General features: G+C 43.9%; 2 protein-coding genes across 2 annotated transcripts; one reads left to right on the forward strand and one right to left on the reverse strand.

Moving 5' to 3' along the window:
* Positions 1-2092: 2092 nt before the first annotated feature.
* Positions 2093-3016, reverse strand: LOC115457556 (olfactory receptor 1019-like). The gene has a single exon (XM_030187011.1). The coding sequence runs from the start codon at positions 3014-3016 to the stop codon at positions 2093-2095; it is 924 nt and encodes a 307-aa protein (XP_030042871.1).
* Positions 3017-6744: 3728 nt separating this feature from the next.
* On the forward strand, positions 6745-20425 carry LOC115457568 (killer cell lectin-like receptor subfamily G member 1). Its single transcript, XM_030187026.1, has 5 exons — positions 6745-6826; positions 10709-10813; positions 16145-16296; positions 17090-17187; positions 19613-20425. The coding sequence occupies exons 1-5, from the start codon at positions 6745-6747 to the stop codon at positions 19722-19724; spliced, it is 549 nt and encodes a 182-aa protein (XP_030042886.1). The 3' UTR covers positions 19725-20425.
* The last annotated feature ends 2270 nt before the right edge of the window (positions 20426-22695 follow it).

The following is a 22695-nucleotide window of genomic DNA, read 5'->3' on the forward strand; positions in this document are numbered from 1 at the left end:
TACTGAAAGACCTGCAGCTCCAATCAGCACTGTAGGTTACTCCTGTTATCTTCAACACAACCAGAAAGAGTAAAGAGGGAAACGAAGTACCGAAAGCCAAACCAAAATGATCAAAAAAAGCATAATATAGCCTTTTCAACACCACTATCGAGATCCTAGCTTTCAACGTTGCATCTCTCAAATAATACGACATAGATCATTTTTCATTCATTCAAAGAAACAATTTGATAAAGAATCTATACCTGTGGTCCTCAGGGCACACCCAGCCAATCAGGTTTTCGGGATATCCACAAGAGATATATTTGCATATTGTATTAGACATGTGGAGGGCCCAGACTCAGTAAATGTCATTGAGAAATCAGCAAGTGATATTATTCTATAACAGGCACTGAGAGATGAGTGTCCATTACGGAATAGCATTGTTTGACAATTTCAGCGCCCAAACTTGGGTGCCAGAACTTACGCCCTTCTGATGCAGGTGCAGTTCCCAACGCCCTACTTGGGTGCGCATCTCCAGTATTCTAGAACACTGTGCACAAACTTTAGGAAACCTTGATTGGCCCATGTGCCTCTCGTGGCCACGCCCACTTTTGAGTTGCACAACACGGGATTGGGGAGCACACCTAGAATAGCTCATAGGAAGATGTGCGTGCCAATTAGCTCTCAATTACTGGCGTGTTGGCCAACAAAGTTGGGTGTCTATCTTCGATCAGCATCCAGTTTTTTGGCACCATATATAGAATCCAGGGGATAAAGACTTTTATCTTAGCTTTCTTATTCCATATAATTAGTCTTCCTTCTAGTTAATTGTCAGTTGTAAGGAATTTGTGTTGTTGTGATTTGATCATTTTAATTTGTGTATGTTGATTTTGGAACCACTTTGGTTGTAGGCGGTGTATTAATGCTAAAAATAAATAAATATGGGGATAATGCTGGGCAGACTTATACGGTCTGTGCCAGAGCCGGTGGTGGGATGCGGGGCTGGTGGTTGGGAGGCGGGGATAGTGCTGGGCAGACTTATACGGTCTGTGCCAGAGCCGGTGATGGGAGGCGGGGCTGGTGGTTGGGAGGCGGGGATAGTGCTGGGCAGACTTATACGGTCTGTGCCCAGAAAAGGACAGGTACAAATCAAGGTAAGGTATACACAAAAAGTGGCACATATGAGTTTATCTTGTTGGGCAGACTGGATGGACCGTGAAGGTCTTTTTCTGCTGTCATCTACTATGTTACTATGTTTGTAGCATCAGAGAAAGGGGTTACCAGACAGAAGGACAGATTTAATGCTACCCTTCCAGCCTGTTACTGGGAAACAGGGATTCCAGATTTCCAGGAATCTGACAGCATCTGACACCTTGCAACATTCCAAAGCATCCCCCCCCCCCTTCTCACCCTGCCCCACTGTTCTCCTCCAATTGCCATTCCCCAATCTGTGAAGCAACCAAAAAGAAACTGTGCCCACCTTTTACCCTTTAATTCACTAAGGTAGAAATCGAAGGATAAATAAAAACAGAACACACAGCCTCAATGATAACACAATAAGCTCTGATACTGATACTTAATGTATGACACGAAACAGGATAAGCAGGTGAAAGCAGACAATGAAAAAAACCAAACTGTTTGACTCTTTAATTAGAGCTTGAAGGGACCGTCATCTCCTAACGAGAAAGCTCCATTGTTTTTTAAGACGTCACAACTTAATCGACCCCTGATGCAGGCGCTGTGCACCGAAACACGGCCCGTGACGGAAGAGAATTGATGTTCAAGTTGTACGATTAAAGAAATTGTGTCCCGATTTTGAAGGCTCCTGGTGCTTTTTGTCACTACTCATACTGGTATTTTGGACATTTATACAGGCGATTGGTGTGTAAAGGTTGGCACCAGTTTTAGAGAACGATCCCTTCTCTGACTCATAGGAATGTGACAGTGAACCTCAAGATACAGGGGAAAAATTGCAGTAATGGGTGTTCATAAGTGTATAAGCATCACCGTACTCACAAGAGCAATGTAATTCACAGGAGTTATATCACTCCATGAATCCCTACTGCTCTGTCTGACAATGTGCTATGATTTCTACACTCTCTGCTCCCATCAGCTACCTCCCAAGCACTTTCTTCAATGCATTTTTTATGTCCTTGTTCCTCAGGCTATAAATCATGGGGTTCAGCATGGGGGTGACAGTTGTGTAGACCACAGACATGATTTTTCCCTGTCCCTGGGAATATGTCGAGGTGGGTCTCAGGTACATGGAGAAGAGTGATAAATAGTACAGAGAGACAACAGTGAGGTGAGAGGAGCAGGTGGAGAAGGCTTTATGCTTCCCCTCCGCAGAGCGGATCCTCAGGATGGCCGAGATGATGTAGGTGTAAGATACAAGAGTCACTAGGAAGGCAGGAAATGACAACAAAACAGCTTCTAGGAATAATATAATTTCAGGGCCGGTCGTGTTGGTGCAGGAAAGCTTTAACAATGGAATGAGGTCACAGAAGATATGATCGATCTTGTTAGAGCCGCAGAAGGAAAGATGGACAACGGAAGCTGTGATCATAACAGCGCTGAAAATGCCAGTGATCCAGGAAGCGGCAGCCAGCAGGATGCAGACTCTGGGGTTCATGACCAGTGAATAGTGCAAAGGGTCACAGACTGCGGCGTAGCGGTCGTAAGCCATGGCGGTGAGGAGAAAGATCTCAACGCAGGTGGAGTCCATGAAGAAGTTCAGCTGCACAATGCAGGCAGCAAAGGAAATGGTTTTGTTCCCCGAGAGGAGGATCCCCAGTAGTTTGGGGGTGATGGTGGAGCTGCACCAGATGTCTGTGAGGGAGAGGTTGCTGAGGAAGAAATACATGGGGGTGTGCACACGGGGGTCAGCACAGGTCAGGGTGATAATCAGAAGGTTCCCCAGCAGGGTGACCATGTAGATAAATAGAAACACCAGGAAGAGAGGAAGCTGCAGCTGGAGATTATCAGAAAGTCCCAGAATGACGAATTCTGTCACTGTTGTTATGTTTTCTACGTCCATTGGCTTCGTGGGTTTTGTCCTAACAAGAGAAAAAAGAAATTAGAAAAGATACATGTGATAAGGGCAGATGTCACTGAAGTTCCTGCAGTGTGTGGCCAGCAGTGAAAGTCGCTGGAGGCCACACCTACAAAAAGATATAAACAAGATGGAGTCGGTCCAGAGGGCGGCTACAAAATTAGTAAGCGGTCTTGAACACAAAAAATATAGGGACAGGCTTATCAACCTCAACATGTATATGCTGGGAGAGTGGAGACATGATAGAGATGTTTAAATATCTCAAAGGCATTTTTGTACAGGAAGTGAACCTTTTTCAACTGAAGGGGAGCTCTGGAACGAGGGGGCATATGATGAAGTTAAGAGGGAACAGGCTTAGAAGTAATCTAAGAAAGTATTATTTCACGAAAAGGGTGGTGGAGGCGTGGAATGGCCTCCCGGTGGAGGTGGTGGAGTCCAGGACTGTTACAGAGTTTAAAAAGGCATGGGATAAGCATGTGGGATCGCTTAGGAACAGGAAGAATTAGGGGTTACAGAGGATGGGCAGACTGGATGGGTCATTTGGCCTTTATCTGTCGTCATGTTTCTATGTAACCTCAACATGTATACGCTGGAAGAGAGGAGGGAGAGAGGAGACACGATAGAAACGTTTAAATATCTTAAGGGCATTTATGTACAGAAGAGATCCTTTTCCAAATGAAGGAGGCATAAGACAAAGTTAAGAGGGAATAGGCTTAGGAGTAACCTAAGAAAGTATTATTTCACAGAAAGGGTGGTGGAGGCGTGGAATGGCCTCCCGGTGGAGGTGGTGGAGTCGAGGACTGTTACAGAGTTTAAAAAGGCATGGGATAAGCATGTGGGATCGCTTAGGAACAGGAAGAGTTAGGGGTTACAGAGGATGGGCAGACTGGATGGGCCATATGGCCTTTACCTGCCGTCATGTTTCTATGTTTCTATCTGCAGTTCATCGAGCGTCACACTCAGCTCATTAGCAGGACATTCATCGTCCGCTCATTGTGTTGGGGAGAGATTGTGCTGAAAAAGTATTCTTATACTAAAGGTCTCATCCTATTCTATGCCTAGGGGACAAAAAGCTTTGAAAACACAGATATGAAAAGTTAAAAGAAAACCAAGTCTTTGTGCAGAGAGGAATACCTTTTGTATGTGCTATGAATGATTTAAGGTGCGCGTGCCGCTCTCAGGGACAGGCAAATGGATAGGGAACAAGAGAAACGGCTATGAGTGGGAGGTATTCATCCACTGAATGTTATTTGCATAATATAAAAGTGGCTAATCAAATCATTCCCAGATGTGAACCTGCAGGTTCCACTGAAGCTTCCCGTGCTGCAGTATAATGCTGAGGAAAGGACCTCAGAAAGCCAGAAACCTACATTATTTTAGAAAAGGAAAACATCTGTACCCAGCTCATCTGATGCGATTATTTAACTGATTTAATTGCTAGCTAGACTAACGACAGTGTCCCCTTTATACATTTTTATAATTAAATAAGGATATTTGGGTCAGATTCATTTTGATGTCTCTTCAAGCAGGCTCCATCCGACCCCTGACTCCCATACATCACACCCCTGTGAGTCCTCTGCATTTTAGCTTAGCAAAAAAAGTGTCTGTACTTAAATGCCAGGCTGTCCTTCAGGGGTGAGGTGAGCCACCCCACAATAACCAGGCACCCCGCCTCCAGCCACAGAACCTATGAAAAGGCAGAACCTGGATGAACATTTTATGAATCTTTCCTCTAATTTTAATGGAGTTCTTTTTCTTATAATGATTTGGATTGTACACGATTAATACTTGAGAACCGTGGGTCACTTTTATCAGTTCACCCCAAGTACTACTACTACTACTTAACATTTCTAAAGCGCTACTAGGGTTACGCAGCACTGTACAATTTAACAAAGAGAGACAGTCCCTGCTCAAAGAGCTTACAATCTAATAGACAAGTGAACAGTCGGTCCGATAGGGGCAGTCAAATTGGGGCAGTCTGGATTCACTGAACGGTAAGGGCTAGGTGCCGAACGAAGCGTTGAAGAGGTGGGCATTAAGCAAAGACTTGAAGACGGGCAGGGAGGGGGCTTGGCGTAAGGGCTCAGGAAGGTTGTTCCAAGCATAGGGTGAGGCGAGGCAGAATGAGCGGAGCCTGGAGTTGGCGGTGGTGGAGAAGGGTACTGAGAGGAGGGATTTGTCCTGTGAACGGAGGTTTCGGGTGGGAACGTAAGGGTAGAGAGGTAGTGAGGGGCAGCAGACTGAGTGCATTTGTAGGTAAGGAGTAGAAGCTTGAACTGAATGCGGTATCTGATTGGAAGCCAGTGAAGTGACCTGAGGAGAGGGGTGATATGAGTTTATCGGTTCTGGCGGAATATAAGTACCCCCTGAAACAAGTTCTGCATAAATGCATTCTGTATTCCCTAACAAATAATATGTTTGTACTATAAAGGGCAACAGGGCGAAATATTTCGACTGCTCCTGGCTAGGAGAGTTTGATCTTTGCCAAAGCTTCTGAGTGGAGCTTTAATCCAGCTGACTGATGGGTTTAGGGTTAGCTGTTTCAGGATCCTGGGGTTCCTCTCACCTGTCTGGCAGCACCACCTTCTCTCTTTCACTGTGGGTGTGGGAGGAGGGGGCACCTCGCATGTCTTAAATACTTTTAGAATGGGGTGTGGAGAGAAAACGGTGCACTGTTTATCTGGGAAATCAAAAAGTCTCGGCTGGCAATTAAAGATGATTTTTCGCTCTGTGCCTGAGTTCCCCGGAAAGTATGGAAATGATTGATCTGCGGGGAAAATAAGTTTTGGGACTCTGATTCGGTCTTTGCTCCAGTTGTGGTAGGGGAATACTCTGTTTACTAGAGCAGCTTTGGGAAAATCTGATCTGTGCTTCATTTGCATTGATCCCTGGTCAGCGTTTGGGAGGGGGGGGGGTTATGAATTCATTTTACTTTATCTTTCACTTACCTACCATTCCACTCCTAAGCCCAGCATTTCTGAGCTGTCTTTTTCACATCTCCACTCCCTCCCTCCCTCCCTCCCTTCACTTCCAGCTGCTGTAGGCCATCACACTCCCTTCTCTGGTCTGTAGCACATTCCTCATGAACCTTGTCTGTTACCATCAAGCTTCCTACTAGAATCTCAGCTCTCTGGGGAAGGGTCCCCTGGCATGTTTTTGATCTATTTGTAAATCTTGTACAGTTTATCAATTGTATTCTTCTGACCTGCACCGTAAAGGCAGAATTGAATCCTTCTGACAAATGGGATAAAATGCAATATTTTGTCGGGGAGGGGGGGGGGGGGCAAGGTCTCATGGTGCAATCAGTAGGTTGCTTGTCTACTGCACTCATGACCTGATTTCAAATCCCTCCATAGGAACAATTAATATATCAATTTTTGTATATTATAATGTGAATTTATTCTGCTTTTTTGTAATTTGAGTTTTATTTTATTCAGATTGTTATTGTGTGTGTTTTTATTGTAAGCCGTTTGTTGTAGATGGAATATACATTTTTAAAATAACTGTTCACCACATGATTCAGTTTTCTTTCATTTACATTTCACAGTTACTTCTCCTTTTAATTTGTGCTCTGCAAGCAGCAGTGGTATATCAGTGACTTCCTCAATGCTTTCTTGGTGAATTCTTCTGAAGCAGGCTATTGGGAACATAGAAAGTGAGTGAGAACGGGGGAAAGTGCTTGAAGCTGAAGGGAGAGTCACGACGTGAGAGAGATGTCGGGAGAAATCGTGTACAGCGATCTGAAATTTTCACCACCCTCAGAAGGCCACAGGTCCCCGCAGCAAGAAAGTTCTGGTAAGAGCCAAGAAGGAGGAAAAGAAATTATCACAAATAGTCTGGACGTGCCTTCTCTTTGGACAGAATCTCCACCCAGGAGGAAGGGGCATCTATATGTATCAGGGGATTCACTGTAACAGATGGATTCATATCAGTCACAAAAATATCACATTAGGTTTTTTGTGGCATGCATCGTGCATTTATTTTGTTGTATAAGACGCAGAGGGGTGTAACCTGTATGGAGCGACAATCCCAAAAGGCACAGAGGAGGTGACCTGCACATTATGCATATAGCCCACCTTGCCAGAGTAGATGCCACCTGTTTTCTCTTGAGCACACACACATTTTTAACTGATAGGTGTTTTGTGATGTGGAAATGTAAGTTTGGTTGACAGGTGAGAAGGACAACTGTCCATGAGCCTCATGTGAAGCTACAGGCCAGAACTGTAAGTACAATATCAAAAAAATCAGTAAAGGAAACATGTATTTTTAGATGTGAGATCATTGCAAATGTATTTCTCTTACATTGCAAGTGTCAATCCCCACAAGCAGAGTGAATAATCAGTGAGTAATATGTAATCAGATACAGAGGCCTTAATATAATCTTCATGCATTTTTTATTAGTGGAGGAAAAGAGGCTCTGAAGTTACTGCAAGTTATCAACCTGACTGCCATGAGGGCCTTCAACTTCAATCACAGGTCAAAAACCTGCCTTTTCTTTATTTATCAAACATACGTGTTGTGCAAAAATAAATTCTTATCTCAAAATCTCAATGGAGGCCCTGCTGTTTCACCAGCAGCTGCTTCAGAGTTTCTTCACAAGATGCTATCAACTCTCACACTTCTGTCCCAGCAAGGCTTCCATTGGGTTTTTTAGATAAGTTCTAAGAACTGATTTTGCACAATATGGGAGGTTTATGACCTGTGAGGGAAGTTGAAGCATTAATGGCAGTCAGCTCTGTATATTAAAGGCTCTGGAGTCCTGACCTAAAGATTTATTACTCACTGATTTTTCACTCTGCTAGTGGGGATAGATGTTTGTCAGATTTTGAACAAAAGTGTTTCTCTACCACTGACTGATTTACCATGAGGAAGTCTTTAATTGATCCACATTATAATATTTTACAGATCTTTTCTATTGCACTTACATCAGTACTGAATAATTTTTTAAAAATTAATAATCGTTGCCTGCAAACATCCAACCCAAGCAATTACTTAACTCCTTGGTCGGTTTTGCAAGTAAACATTAAAATTGAAGGAGGAATTGGTCAGTCTCACTTCTGCCGGAAAGCTATTTTAATTCATTTTTAACTTGTGTTTTGCAACGTGAGCTGTGAGATGCAATATTAAGAGCAGAGTGGAGAGGGGAGGATATGAGGAGCATTAGCAGATCTAAATTAAACAGATGGATTGACAGTTTAGCAACTGAATTACCTGCATCCTATGCCCGTATGTTTTATGCAGCGGGACCTTTGCAGTGGAATCAACTCCCTTTAGAAACTCAGAGATGGATTGTATCTGCTTTAAGGAAAAGCTGAGGGACTTTGATCTTAGTCAGGTGTATGGAATAGGGATACCAGAGGTTACCTCCAGGAAATATTTGGGGTAGATTTTTAGCATGTGTTGTTTTACGGTGTTTTACGAATTGGGGACCCTGTTTGCTAAGACGTCTTCAATTTTTTACGCGCCTACAATTAATGCGCACCTATAGGGATATTGTAGGTGCGTACACGGTTAACACGCGTACATGGTTAACGCATGTTAAGGACGCTAACACGGCTTAGTAAACAGGGCCCTGACTGCTGAAGAGTTTATCGAAGCCCTGAACATTGAGCGTTCTTGACCTATCCCCTGAGCAAGCCGTCTTGGTGAAACAGAGATCCCCGTGGGGACCAGTTTTGAAGATAAGTAGTGCTTTGTTCCGAGGCTTGGTTTCAATGATATTTGAACTGTGAAATTGGGCAAAGTGGGGAACTATTTTGTTTGAAAGATTAAAGAAGATTTTGACATTATTAAACACATAAAAATTGGGGAGATTTTGACCTATAATTACAATTGGCCAGTTATATGCTATGTGATGCATTTGCCCGTTGGCGATGCAATATTCTTGCAAGCCATATGAGGGGTTTTTTCCTCCCTTAATAAAATGATATTAGTGTCAATTTTTAGTTTTAAAGATTGTGACTATCCACTGTTTTTGATGTTTTGCGTTTGCATTGATTTGGTGGTTTTGCCAAATTTTTTTGTTTATGTTTATTATAAATATTTAATATACTGCCAAGCCAATCAAGATTGCGGTGGCTTATATTATAATAAAATCAAAGAATCAAATGGAAAACAACACGATTAAAATTGACAGAAAAGACCTAACAAAGGGGGGAAGGGGTAGAGCAACGAAAACTTCTCACAGCTGATGTTCAAACCAAGATTTATTCAGAATTCCTCTAAAAACATGGAACACGACCCAACATGACTCGTCTTCCGGCCCAATCGGCCTGCATCAGGGGTCTAGGAAATAAAAAACCAATATGTATTTCCAAGCCTAGTCATCAAATGGATAAAGAAACCAATTCAACTCTTTCTGTTGGTCGCTACACCCGTGCTGAACATATCAGTCGAATTGGTTTCTTTATCCATTCGATGACTAGACTTGGAAATACATATTGGTTTTTAGTTTCCTACACCCCTGATGCAGGCCGATTGGGTTGAAACACGAGTCATGTGGGGTCGTGTTCCATGTTTTTAGAGGAATTCTGAATAAATCTTGGTTTGAACATCAGCTATGAGAAGTTTCGCTGCTGTACCCCCTTCCCCCTTTTTTGGTGCCCCCTGTGCAGTAGAGTATTTTGCCTTCTGTTTGCAACTGACAGAAAAGACCTAACCATATACAGTCTGAAGGCCAAATCATACACAAAACTGTTGTCCTCACACAAAACAGGGTTGAGTGCCATTTATAGAATGCCGCATAGAGTCATTTCCATTCCAGAAGTTGGGTGCTGGGATTTGCACCCGCTGAAACCTGCTGTAAAGGCTGCTGCCCAACTCTGGGAAGAGGGTTATTCTATAACCCCACTTGCAGCTTTTAGGAACACCCCTGCCACACCCCTTTTTAAGTTGTACACTATGGGATTTAGGCACATGGAGTTATGGAACAGGGCATGGGAAGATGTGCATGCAAATTTCAATTGCTGCCAATTAACTTGAAGAACTGAGCATGCTCAGGGAGCCCCATGTCGGTGGCTGGAGACACGCTGCCAACTTCCACATTACGGCAGCTGCAGCATAAGGAGGAGGGGAGCAGCTCAGGCACCAAATTTCTTTGCCTGGCAGGGCTTCAGCATCCCCGCCAGCAAAGGTATTTCTAAAGCACGATAAGATAAGGCAATGTGTTGATCCCCCCAGTCCACCCTTGAGCCCCCCCAAACAAATCAGAGGGTTGGCTCTGTCCCTAGCTTAAAGTCCTCAGTAAAAGAACCCCTCAGTGATAGAAATTGTAAGAATTCTATTAAAACATTTAAATGTTACAGATATGGGAGGTATACGCCTCAAAGGCTGACCCATAACTCCCTTTGAATATTGGTTCAAACATCTTTGTGTAGGCATTGGAACCAAATCAGGGCTGGATCACCTGAGGTGGCCACCTTGTAGACTCAGGAAATTCATTCCAGTAGAAGTAACCATGAGCTCCACATAGTTTTGATTGAGAACAGCACCTAGAGAGGGCTCTAAATCCATGTTTTAAATTGGGTTTCTTTAGGTATACTGCCTTGCTTAGCCAGGGGTTGGGGAGAAGAGGAATGAATGAATGAACTGAAATGTTCTGCATTGTACTGGAGAGACAGCACCTGTCTGAAGGGGGGAACTGACTATTCCCTGAAGTTTCTTCCTGCTGTCTTCCAGCTTCCAGCTCCAGATCAGGCGTCCCAGCTTTCATCGTCATCATTCTTGGTGTCTTCACAGGGCTTCTGCTGGTGGCCCTGGTCATCCTGATGATCTTCTACCTCTGTGAGTATCTGGGGAATATTTGTTGTGGATAGAATGGGGAAGGGGTCCTGCCTTGCTCTTGGGGTGACAACCCAACCTTGCTCTCATGTCCAGTCCCCTCTATATATTTAACCTTGTGTGTTTATTTCATTATAGCAATGAGATTTTATTATAAATTTCTCTGTGGATTTCACTTTCAAATATCTTTCAGGTTTGATTAGATTAATTAATTAATTATTATTATTATTATAGGGTTTAGTTATTGTCTTTTTGAAGAAATTCACCCAAGGCAGAGCACAGCAAGAACAATCTGGACACAGGCAATTACAGCAGTAAAAATATTCAAACAACAGTACATAGTCTACTCTTTGCAATGTCAATACAACGTGCGTTAAACATCTTACTAGACTGCGTAGGGTGGAAGAAAGGGTAGTAGTAGTAGATAAAAGGAGTTATAGAACATACCTGGTCCTGCATCAGCATTTATACCAGGTATGACTTGGCGTAACTGCCAGCGACTAAACTTAATTGTGCGGTCCGGCGCTCAGTATATTCTGTAATCCACATAGAAATTTAGGCTTATTCTATAAAGTGCACCTAGATTAAGGTCTACTTTATAGAATGCGCTTAGGTGGATTTTATTTTGGCGTGATATATAGAATGTAGTCCTGTGTGTGTGACTAGAGGTCTATAAGATAATGAGTGGAATGGAATGGGTCGATGTCGAGTGTCTGTTTACGCTTTCCAAAAATATTAGGACTAGGGGGCATGCGATGAAGCTACAATGTAGTAAATTTAAAACAAAACGGAGGAAATTGTTCTTCACTCAACGCGTAGTTAAACTCTGGAATTCGCTGCTGGAAAAGGTGGTTAAGGTGGTTAACTTATTAAGCAGACTTCAAAAAAGGGTTGGACGGCTTCCCGGAGGAAAAAGCCATAGAATGTTATTGAATGGACGAGGGAATAATACAGTATTTCTAGGATGGGTGGGACAAATTACTTGTTCTTTTGGCCGCTGTCGATGACAGGGTGCTGGGCTCAATGGACCCTTGGTCTGTCCCAGCATGGCAATGCTTATGTACTTACTTCTTCCATTAAAGGCCTGGGAAAAGAGTCAGACTTTCACCTGGTTTCTGAAGTCTTGTGTTGTACAAAGACTGTCTGGGATTCCAGAGTGTGTGTTACTATATTTTTTATATTAGTTTTGTTTTAGTAGGTCTATATATTTTTGCTTTTTGATATTGTTCTTCAGATGTAAAGACCCTGTTCAATCACAAAAGCTCACACCCAAATTGCAGATGTCTAAGCACCAGAGGTCACCCACCCTGGACCTCTGATCCCTCCCAGAAGCAGTGCAGAGCTAGGGAAGGAAGTGGACTTGGGTGAGATTTGGAGGCAGATGCACTAAACGTTTTTCATCGTTAAATGAGCCCTCGGGGAAGAATTTCCGATCCTTTCCATGCACTAAAGCCTATTTTTCGACGGTAGTAGCAGCTAACGAAAACGGAATGGAGATGAGCAATTAGTGTGAAAACCCCATTGAAACGACATGCACTAACCTTTTCCGATTGCCTTTACGCAGGAAAAAGGCAGGAAAACTAACGAGAGGTCTGGACCTCTCGTTAGGACAGCTCCGTGGCAGGAAAAAGTGTTAAGTGAAAAAATAAACAAACTTTGAGCCAATCCCAGCGCATTAGCAGAGCTAAAAGCGCTGTGATTGGTCCAAAGGACCTCAGAAAACACATAAAAAAATAAAAATAAAAAAAGGATCGGGAGGGGGCAAGGGCGCTCATCAGGAGCGTCCTGTACGGACGGCCTTGCCCCCCCCCCCCCGCTGCTCCCCACTTTCCGCTGCTCCCCCCACCCCGAAAAAGCAAACTTGTAGAAGCCCCTGCCCCCCTCCCTTCCTCACTACTCTCAGCTCCGCCTCCCGACATCCTCCGTCTGTGCCCCGCCCCCTTTGGGGATCGTCGCCGCCATTCCCCTTCTCCATCGGGCCCCCCTCCCTCTTACCGGGCCCGTGCAGCGCCTCTGTCCGAAGGCGCTGCACGGGCAAGAAGAACGCTGAATCAGCTGATGCCTGCCTTCGCGATAGAGCGTCTTTCTCCTCCTGGGCCCGCCCCTGTCTGACGTCAGTAACCTACGTAGGTTACTGACGTCAGACAGGGGCGGGCCCAGGAGGAGAAAGACGCTCTATCGATGCCATCGCGAAGCAGGCATCAGCTGATTCAGCGTTCTTCTTGCCCGTGCAGCGCCTTCGGACAGAGGCGCTGCACGGGCCCGGTAAGAGGGAGGGGGGCCCGATGGAGAAGGGGAATGGCGGCGACGATCCCCAAAGGGGGCGGGGCACAGACGGAGGATGTCGGGAGGCGGAGCTGAGAGTAGTGAGGAAGGGAGGGGGGCAGGGGCTTCTACAAGTTTGCTTTTTCGGGGTGGGGGGAGCAGCGGAAAGTGGGGAGCAGCGGGGGGGGGGGCAAGGCCGTCCGTACAGGACGCTCCTGATGAGCGCCCTTGCCCCCTCCCGATCCTTTTTTTATTTTTATTTTTTTATGTGTTTTCTGAGGTCCTTTGGACCAATCACAGCGCTTTTAGCTCTGCTAATGCGCTGGGATTGGCTCAAAGTTTGTTTATTTTTTCACTTAACACTTTTTCCTACCACGGAGCTGTCCTAACGAGAGGTCCAGACCGATGTGTATTGTGATTCTTTGATACATTGTACGTTTCACTACCGATCTCAGCATGTGTGACTTTTTTTTTTGGTGCATTTTTCGTTATTTTAAAATCGTTAGGGACTTTAACGATTTAGATTTTTTTACGTTTGGTTGCTGCATCTGCCTCTAAGTAACAAGGCTCCAGTCTTAGGTATGTGCAGTTCCAAGTGAGAAATCCTCTGTGAGTTCACACAGTCCCTCCCCCCCCCAACAGGATTTCACACCTAGACTCACACTTCACACTCATTGCATGTGTGTACATAGAGTGAAGGCAGAGCCAGGCTGCAAAACCAAATCCACAGTATGGCAGCCTGAAGCAGAGGTGCCACTGCCCTTTCACAGGATCACACTTCACGAGGTTTCGGTTCTTCCATAAAGACTTTAAAAACTAAGTAGCTGCACCCAAGAAGAGAGAGAAAGACAGAGAACATTACATTATGTAGAACAGAGGCATTCAAATACTCCAGATGTATCAATCAGACATGTAGAAATAGAACTGAGATAGCCAAGTAAGCATATGGTCAGTTTTGGTCAGATTTTAGAAAAAGGTCATCTGACACAGAACTTTTTTGTTTAAATACCTGCAGCAGTGCTCATGTATTTGCTGGTACATCAGTGGGAGCCACCATTTTACAAAAACACCCGTTCAAAAAAATGAACAGGACAGACCTGGCAGCTTCTACGTAGCGATGTCGGCACTTCCACTTGGAACTAGTAATTTTTCAACTTTAACAGCCCTCTTTTACAACCCTCCATGACTAAATGTCACCAAGGTAGTAATGAGGCCACAATTTTATCTTGGTTTCATTTTGAAGGTGATCAATAGAAATAAAACAAAATAAAACTTGGAAAATAAAATAAGATGACACCTTTTTTATTGGACATAACTTAATACATTTCTTGATTAGCTTTCCAAGGTTGCCCATCTTCGTCAGATCGGAAATAAGCAAATGAGGTAGCAGATAGTATATTTCCGATCTGACGAAGAAGGGTAACCTTCGAAAGCTAATCAAGAAATGTATTAAGTTATGTCCAATAAAAAAGGTATCATCTTATTTTCTTTTCCATGTTTTATTTGGTTTGATTTCTATTGATAACCTAATGGGCTAGAAAACCCAGATCTTTGTTAAGTCCTGTCTGGTGGGTGTCAAAATATTTAATCATTCTGACTTTAAAACAATACAGGAACGTAATACCTTTGAAGTTCCCTTTCAGGATTCTTACCATGAAATCACTGGTACAGTGTTCTGGTTTTGTAAACTGCTGCCCCACAGACGTGACATCCTGATTGGTACTAGCATTTTTCATATGGTGTCTATGTAAATTAAATCTCTTCTTTAGCATCTGACTTGTTTCTCCAGTGTAGCAGCCTTCATTGCATTTTTTACACTGAATGATATATACCACATTGGAAGATGAGCACGTGAAAGATTCCTCAATGTTGAATATTTTTCCTTTGTGAATGACTGTGGGGTCCTGTGAAATATTTTGGCATAGTTTGCAGCTGGATATATTGTAAGGATGTGTGGCATTCTTTTCTTTTTGAGTCTGTGTTGGGAGCTTACTTCTAATTTTGAAGGTGGAAATATATTGGATTAAGGCGGGGGGGGTCCTCAAATCCACTCCTCAAGAGCCTGGTTTTCAGGGTTTCTACAATGAATATGTATCAGGTCTATTTGCATGTAATGGGTTGTGGACCTCGAGAACTAGGTTTGAGGACCCCCGGGATTAAGGAGAATGAATCCCTTAGTACCTCAAGTAAAGTCCTGGAAATGAGCACTTTTTTCAGATCTATGACCTGGTATAAAACCCAATGTGGACATTTTCCCCCATACACATGCATTCCCTATGTACAGTAGATGTTAGTCGTGTGCCCTTGAAATGTCTGCATGATCTTGAGTTGTACATGCCATTCTGCTTGATTTAGTAATCTTGCTCCTGCCTTATGGAAATCTCTCCCTTTATATCTTTGCTCTGATCTGTCCTTTTTGAAATGTAATCATTGCTAAAAACTTGTTATTTTTACTGCACTTTTCCCTTTGCTACTGATTCCTCTTGCATTGTAGTAGTTCCTGGCCAAACCGCAATTTTCCTTCCTCTGTCTCACTGTGTCTTGTCGTTTTGCATTCCCTCCCTTCCTTACACAGGTGATTTGGTCATTTGTTTCCCCTTTCCTTATTACTACTTATTTGTAACCTAAGCCTCCTTTTGTATCCTTCCTGACTCCTATATATTAATTTTATTTTTTGTAAACCACTTAGATGTACTATTTGCAGTATATTAAATAAAGATAAAATGTGAAATAGCACTTTCTAAAATCCGTATTTACACATGTATTCAATATATAAATGCTATTTTTTTTTTTTACACAAGCATGCTTTCCTAAAATAATGGGTAAAGGATTTGATTTACAGCCTTTCTGTGGTACAACCAAAGCCTTGTAGTACCAAATTCCCAGTCCTCAGACAGCAGAGTCAGGTAAAGCTTTTATTCAATTGCCCACTCCTTTTTTTCTGTCTGCCTGCCTCTATCATATATTTTCTTTTTATAAACTTCTTAGACATTTCAGTTTGCAATAAATTGCTACTTCTCTGCTGAAGCCAGATGGGAATGTTTATGTATCATTTGTACTTCCTTAAAGATCCCACATGCAAGTGCTGCCCAGATCAGTGGTTTGGATACAAAGGAAGTTGCTACTTAGTTTCAACAGAGAAGAGGGAGTGGAATGGCAGCAGTGAGCATTGCAGATCACTGGGGGCATCTCTTCTCATCATCAAAGGCAGCAGTGAAAAGGTAAGTGTCTCAGCACTGACAGGGAAATAGATTTAATGGAACCAGAGACTTCTCCAGCACTGATTGTATATAAACCCACAATGGGGGGGGGGGGGGGAGAGGGACAGGATAATCAACACCATGGCCAACTCTATCAGGTACTGAATGTATTATAGAAGGCCCCCATGTGGAGAACAGGACATTCAAAACCACAAAGGGCTCAATCAGTCACTGAATGTGTATTATAGCCCCCTACCAGGAGAAACAAGGAATTCAGAACCATGGACAGCTCAATCAGATAATATAGATGTAGAAGACCTCCATTGGGACAAATAGGACATTCAGAGCCATAAGCCAATCAGTCAGATACTGATTGTATATTACAGAGTCACCAGGAGGGGAAACAGGATGTTCACAGGCATTGATACCTCAGCCATGCAGTGACTATGTATTATAGACCCCATAGGAAGAAACAGAGTCATGAACTATTGACTTCCATGGGCAGAGACAGCACATTCAGTGACAATCTGAAGAGGAAAGGTGGGGTGGGTGGGGGAGGTTGATGGATAAAGACTACCTTTGACCCCAGCTGACATTCGGCTTCCATTTTGGGTCCACCATTTGAAATGGGTCATTCAACAGGAAGGATATCACCTGGGGGAGTCCTGTAGAGCTTGGGGCCTTGGAATCAGCTGTATTAATACCACTCTTAATTTAACCAGTTGCATTCAAACTTGGATTCTGATTGACTGCTATACCCATGAACATCTCCCACCCCTTTTAATTGCTGTTTTTCTGTTTCCTTTATTGTAAGGACTTCTTCAAGAAAATCATTTCTAAATATCACTGGATAGGTTTAAGGAAACAAAGCAACGGATGGATGTGGGAGGATGGCTCTGAAAACACTGAATGGTAAAGATTTATAATACTAGCCCTCTCCTTGTCACTTCATTGATTCCCTATCTGTTTCCACATACAGTTCAAACTCCTCTTATTGACTTATAAGTGCATTCACTCTGCAGCTCCTCAGTACCTCTCCACTCTTATCTCTCCTTACACTCCTCCCCGAGAACTCCGTTCACTGGGTAAATCTCTCTTATCTGCACCCTTCTCCTCCACCGCTAACTCCAGACTCCGTCCCTTTTATTTTGCTGCACCATATGCCTGGAATAGACTTCCTGAGCCGGTATGTCAAGCTCCATCTCTTGCCATCTTCAAATCTAAGCTAAAAGCCCACCTTTTTGATGCTGCTTTTAACTCCTAACCCCTATTCACTTGTTCAGTACCCATGTCTGTTATCCCTTATCTGTCCTGTTTGTCTGTCTTGATTAGATAGTCCCTGCTCGACAGAGCTTACAGTCTCTTACATGTTCAAGTGTTGTGATAAGACTAGTAACAGTGAACACAAAGAAAAGCAGCTAACCCCCCTGAACTACAATACCCAGAATCCCCTGTGAGAACGAAGGAGAAGGGTAGACCCAAATATGTGGAAGGCATTTCTAACACCAGCAGGGGGAGAAGTAGCTCAGCTCAAGGGGGCAGAGCTGCCAAGTTACCCATTCCAGGAGGGAGACTTTTAGGCCAGTCCTGGTTTTAAACTTACATCCCAAAGCAGTCTGGGATTTGTAGTCCATGATTGTCTCCATTGAAAACAGTGCTGCAGGTCCCAAAATGCACCAGGATGAGGTTGGCAGACATCCAGGACTGGCCAAAAAGTCTCCCTCCTGGAATGGGTAACTTGGAAGCTCTGAGGGGGGCTGGTGACTCCATTCACCACTAGGGAGAGAGAGAGGAAAGAAGCCCAGTTCCTTTGCCAGGAAATCAATATATAATTCCTCCCAGCTGTGAGGAGGAGAAGGTAGAGTTCTTGAAAGCTCCCAGCAAACAAGGGGGGAGGAGAGATGGACTCCGAGGAAAAGGAATTCATGGAGTAAGTGGAGGAGGGAAGGACCTGGGCCCTACCTCTAGAACTTCCTTGCCTAGAAGAGCAAGCTGTCATGGATTGGGAAAATACAAACACAGACCTTTCCTGCACTTAAAGGCAGTGTGGGAAGACCACAGACATTTTTGGTGCTGTGAAGTGGGAGGTGAACTGCCAGCCCTGCTCCCTGCAGGACACCTGAAGTGCAAAGAAGGAAAGGTGAAGTCATTATTGTTTGTCTTTCAAAGAGATTTTCTGTGTTTGAACTGTATGTGACACAGAGAAAAGGGGGCAGAACTGTTAATAAGCCCTTCTTAGGGGGGGACAGGTTCCTCTTAGAGAGGAGGGGGGAACCCCCACTTGGCCTTTTTGGGGAGCATTGGAACTGAATTTTAACTGTGCTTTTTGAACTGATCCTGAGTTTTGGGGACTGAATTTTGATTGATTGTGCTTTTTGGAACTGGGCCTGAATTAAACTTTTTGAACTAAGTCTTAATTAAAGTGTTGAACTGCACCGGAACCCTATGAGCTGAACAGGATTTCCGGTGGCAACTCCAGAGTGGAAGTGGAAGACCCCTTTACAGTGTACGTCTAGTAGCGTTATAGAAATAAGTAGTAGTAGAATCCCCTTGAAATCCCAAACCTCTTCCATTTCCGCATTCAATTCAAACTTCTCTTACTGAGTGCATTCACTCTGCCGCTCCCCAGTACCTCTCCACTCTTGTCTCTCCCTAAGCCCCCCCTCGGGTACTCCGCTCTGTAGATAAATCTCTCTTGTCTGTCCCTTTCTACTCTACTGCTAATTCCAGACTCCCTTCCTTTTAACTCGCTGCACCTCATGCCTGGAATAGACTTCCCGAGCCTGTACGTCTAGCCCCGTCTTTGGCCGTTTTCAATTCCAGGCTAAAAGCCCACCTCTTTGACACTGCCTTTGACTCCTAACCAATACTCACTTGCCCTGTACCCTTTTATCCCCACCTCTTTAATCCCCTTACCTCTTAGTTGTTCTGTCTGTTTACCTGTCTTATTTAGATTGTGAGCTCTTTGGGCAGGGATTGTCTTTTCGTGTATGGTGTATAGCGCTGCGTATGCCTTGTAGCGCTATAGAAGTGATAAGTACTAGTAGTAGAATGTCACTGCTCCACATTGGAGAAATGAATATGATAGGGAGGATGGCAAAAGGAATGGGATGGAAAAGCTAGAGAGGGAGGGTGAGAATTTATGAGAACAGACAAATAAGGGAAATGAATGGTGAACAGTAGGAGACAGGAGTGGGGAAGGGCAAAGAAGACACAAGGATAGAGGGACACAAGATAATAATGAGAGGCTCTCTATATGGCAAGATGTGGCCCCACCAGCTGTTCAGAATAAGTAATGTGGCATTTCCATTAATAATGCAGTGCTCTGTATTTTTAGGGTGTCCTCTAACAGCCATATCCAGAATTGTGCAGTGTTCGAACAAGGTGCATTTTATGCTTCATCCTGTGAGATCTCGTATCCCTTCATCTGCAAGAAAAGTGTCCAGTGACTGAACCTGGGCAGAGAAAGGACATTTCATGCCATGTCAAGGTATCTGGACCCTGATTCACACATGAATTTTCCACTTCATTTCAACCCCCTCCCACTTCTAAACAGAGCTGAGGTAAGCTCAGATGGGGCATTAACTGTCCATAAGAGGTGGCTAAGGGGAACCTGGACATGGCCTTAATTGGCGCTTCCAAAAATTGCTATTGCGAGATATCTTTTCTTTGATTTGAAAAAAAATTGCTTCTCAACTAGTCACTTTATAGAGTATTTTCACAGGTTTTACCTGTATAAAAAAGCCATTTACTGAGTTTAAAAGTGCCAGCAAAATCCTGTGTGCTTTTACGCAGTCTGCGCACAGACAGTCCTGAGGTTTGAGCAGAGCTGGAGTGAAGCTGAGAGCTACGTAAATACCTCATAAAATCTGTGCTTACCTTCATAGTTGCATCTTCCTCGGAGCATGAGAGAAGTTAAGGGCTACTGGGGCTGGTTCTGGAAGCCTGTTTTATAAAGGTATATACAGTACATACCTATGTTGCCTTCATTAATTTGGTAGGTTTCAATTTTCCATTGGTCATTTTACTATTGTTATGCTGTTAACAGAATTGTAAGTCTTATGTTAATCTGTACCTGCTGTACATCACCTTAGATAAATCTCTTCATATAGGTGCTTAATAAATCCCAATAAATAAATTGATTGATTAAGCCTGTGTGTCTTTCCCGCCAGACAGCCTGTTAGATAAAATTATTATACTATGGCGTACAACATGCGGACCGGACCCTGACGCAGCAAAAGCGAAACCTGGCGCATGTCGGCCAGTGGTCCCGCTGTTTATGACTGCAAACAAAGTTAAGTCTTTTTTTGCAAAAGCTTTTCGACATACGAGATAAGATAAAGATTAAACATGGGATATGAAATTGTGCTAAAGTTTTCAAGAAATTTATATAAAAGATTTTCAAACAAATTAAAACAAGAAATTAGACCTATGAAGAGGCAAGGAGGGGCATAATCGAACGTGAACACCCATCTCCATGGGTGTCTATCTCTGAGAACGGGTACGTGAAGGGGTGGGACAAACCGTATTTTCGAAAAAAAAATGGTCATCAATCTTTTTTCCGATAATACGGTTTGTGCCAGCCAAATGCATCGGATTTGTGCGGATTTGAGCTGGGCGGTTTCGTTTTTCAGCGATAATGGAAAACGAAGGTGCCCAGCTCAAAAACGAACAACTCCAAGGCTTTGGGTCGTGGGAGGGGCCAGGATTCGTAGTGCACTGGTCCCCCTCACATGCCAGGACACCAACCGGGCACCCTAGGGGGCACTTTTACAAATTAACAAAAAACAGTAAAAGAGCTCCCAGGTGCATAGCACCCTTCCCTTATATACTGAGCCCCCCAAATCCTCCCAAAACCCACTGTCCACAAGTCTACACCATTAACATAGCCCTAAGGGGTGAAGGGGGGCACCTACATGTGGGTACAGTGAGTTTTGGGGGGTTTTGGAGGGCTCAGCATTAACCAGCACAAGTGTAAGAGGTAGGGGGGGATGGGCCTGGGTCCACCTGCCTGAAGTCCACTGCACCCACTAACAACTGCTCCAGGGACCTGCATACTGCTTTGATGGAGCTGGGTATGACATTTGAGGCTGGCATACAGGCTGGGAGAAAAAGTTTTTAAAGTTGTCTTTTTTGGTGGAAGGGGGTTAGTGACCACTGGGGGAGTCAGGGGAGGTCACCCCCGACTCCCTCCGGTGGTCATCTGGTCATTTAGGGCACTTTTGTGGGACTTGTTCGTGAAAAAAAAGGGTCCAAAAAAAGTGACCTAAATTCTCGCTAAAAACTGCTATTTTTTTTCCATTATCGTCAAAAGCCGCCCATCTCTCCTCAGCCGATAACCACGCCCCAGTCCCGCCCTCACCACACCTCCGACACGCCCCTGTCAACTTTGGCCATTTCCACGACGGAGTGCAGTTGAAGACGCCCAAAATTGGCTTTCGATTATGCCAATTTGAGCGCCCACGGGAGAAAGACGCCCATCTCCCGATTTGGGTCGAAATATGGGCATCTTTCTCTTTCGAAAATAAGCTGGAAGGTGAGCTAAGAGATATTCTGGCTGCTATGAAATGAGTCGCCACTGAGGTTCAACATATACTATACAAAAAACTTTTCTACATCGAAGTCTTGGAATGAAAATATAAAACTATCCAGCGCAAGATCATTTGAAGGGCTGTGTCCACACTTTGAAACCTTTCTGCTTATCTGCTGAGTTCAAGTTTCTTTGTGATGATCAGTTTTGCCTCCAGCATTGTAAAAAATGTAATACAGTGCAAGATCCTTACTGTAGTCAGGCTGTGAGAAATAAATGTCAGCAGAGGAAACTGGTTGAGGATGGCGCTTGACTGGGTTAAATATAGAATTGTGCGTGCGTATCTCTCCTTCAGACATCTGTGCTGCTTCCTTGGGTACCAGACACTGCTGCAAAAACTCTTAAATCTTATTGAAAGTGGTTTCCAAGTGAAGCCGCAGAGAAAACCATCTTCCCTGAGAGTTTCAGGAAGAGAGCAGTAGACGGCTGGTTTGTAGTTAAAGCTATAATGAGAAAGTGGGAAGTGACACCATCACATGTAGTAAAGCTAGTTCAGCAAATCCAGATCCCTTGCCCCATGTACTTCTTTCGTAAACACAAACTGGGGAAACCCCTTTATTGCAAAGGGCCCATTACACACCTTTACGGTTGCTAACTGGCTCTAGATTTACCTGACAGGGTTTACCGTATTGCATGCTGGGATATGTGGTTCTGGTTTCTCCATTGTGCTTTAAGAACAGCAAGACTACAAGTCCCTGCATGCACTGGAATAAACCCAGGCCTGGACCCTCTGCTGACTGAATCTGGAGCCAATAGCAACCCTAGTCACCCTTATAAACCAAAAAAGGGGGCCACAGCAGAAAGTTCACCTTTGCATCAGCCGATGGCTT

This window comes from Microcaecilia unicolor, chromosome 14 (genome assembly GCF_901765095.1).
Source record: "Microcaecilia unicolor chromosome 14, aMicUni1.1, whole genome shotgun sequence".
In the NCBI taxonomy this organism is placed as follows: domain Eukaryota; kingdom Metazoa; phylum Chordata; class Amphibia; order Gymnophiona; family Siphonopidae; genus Microcaecilia; species Microcaecilia unicolor.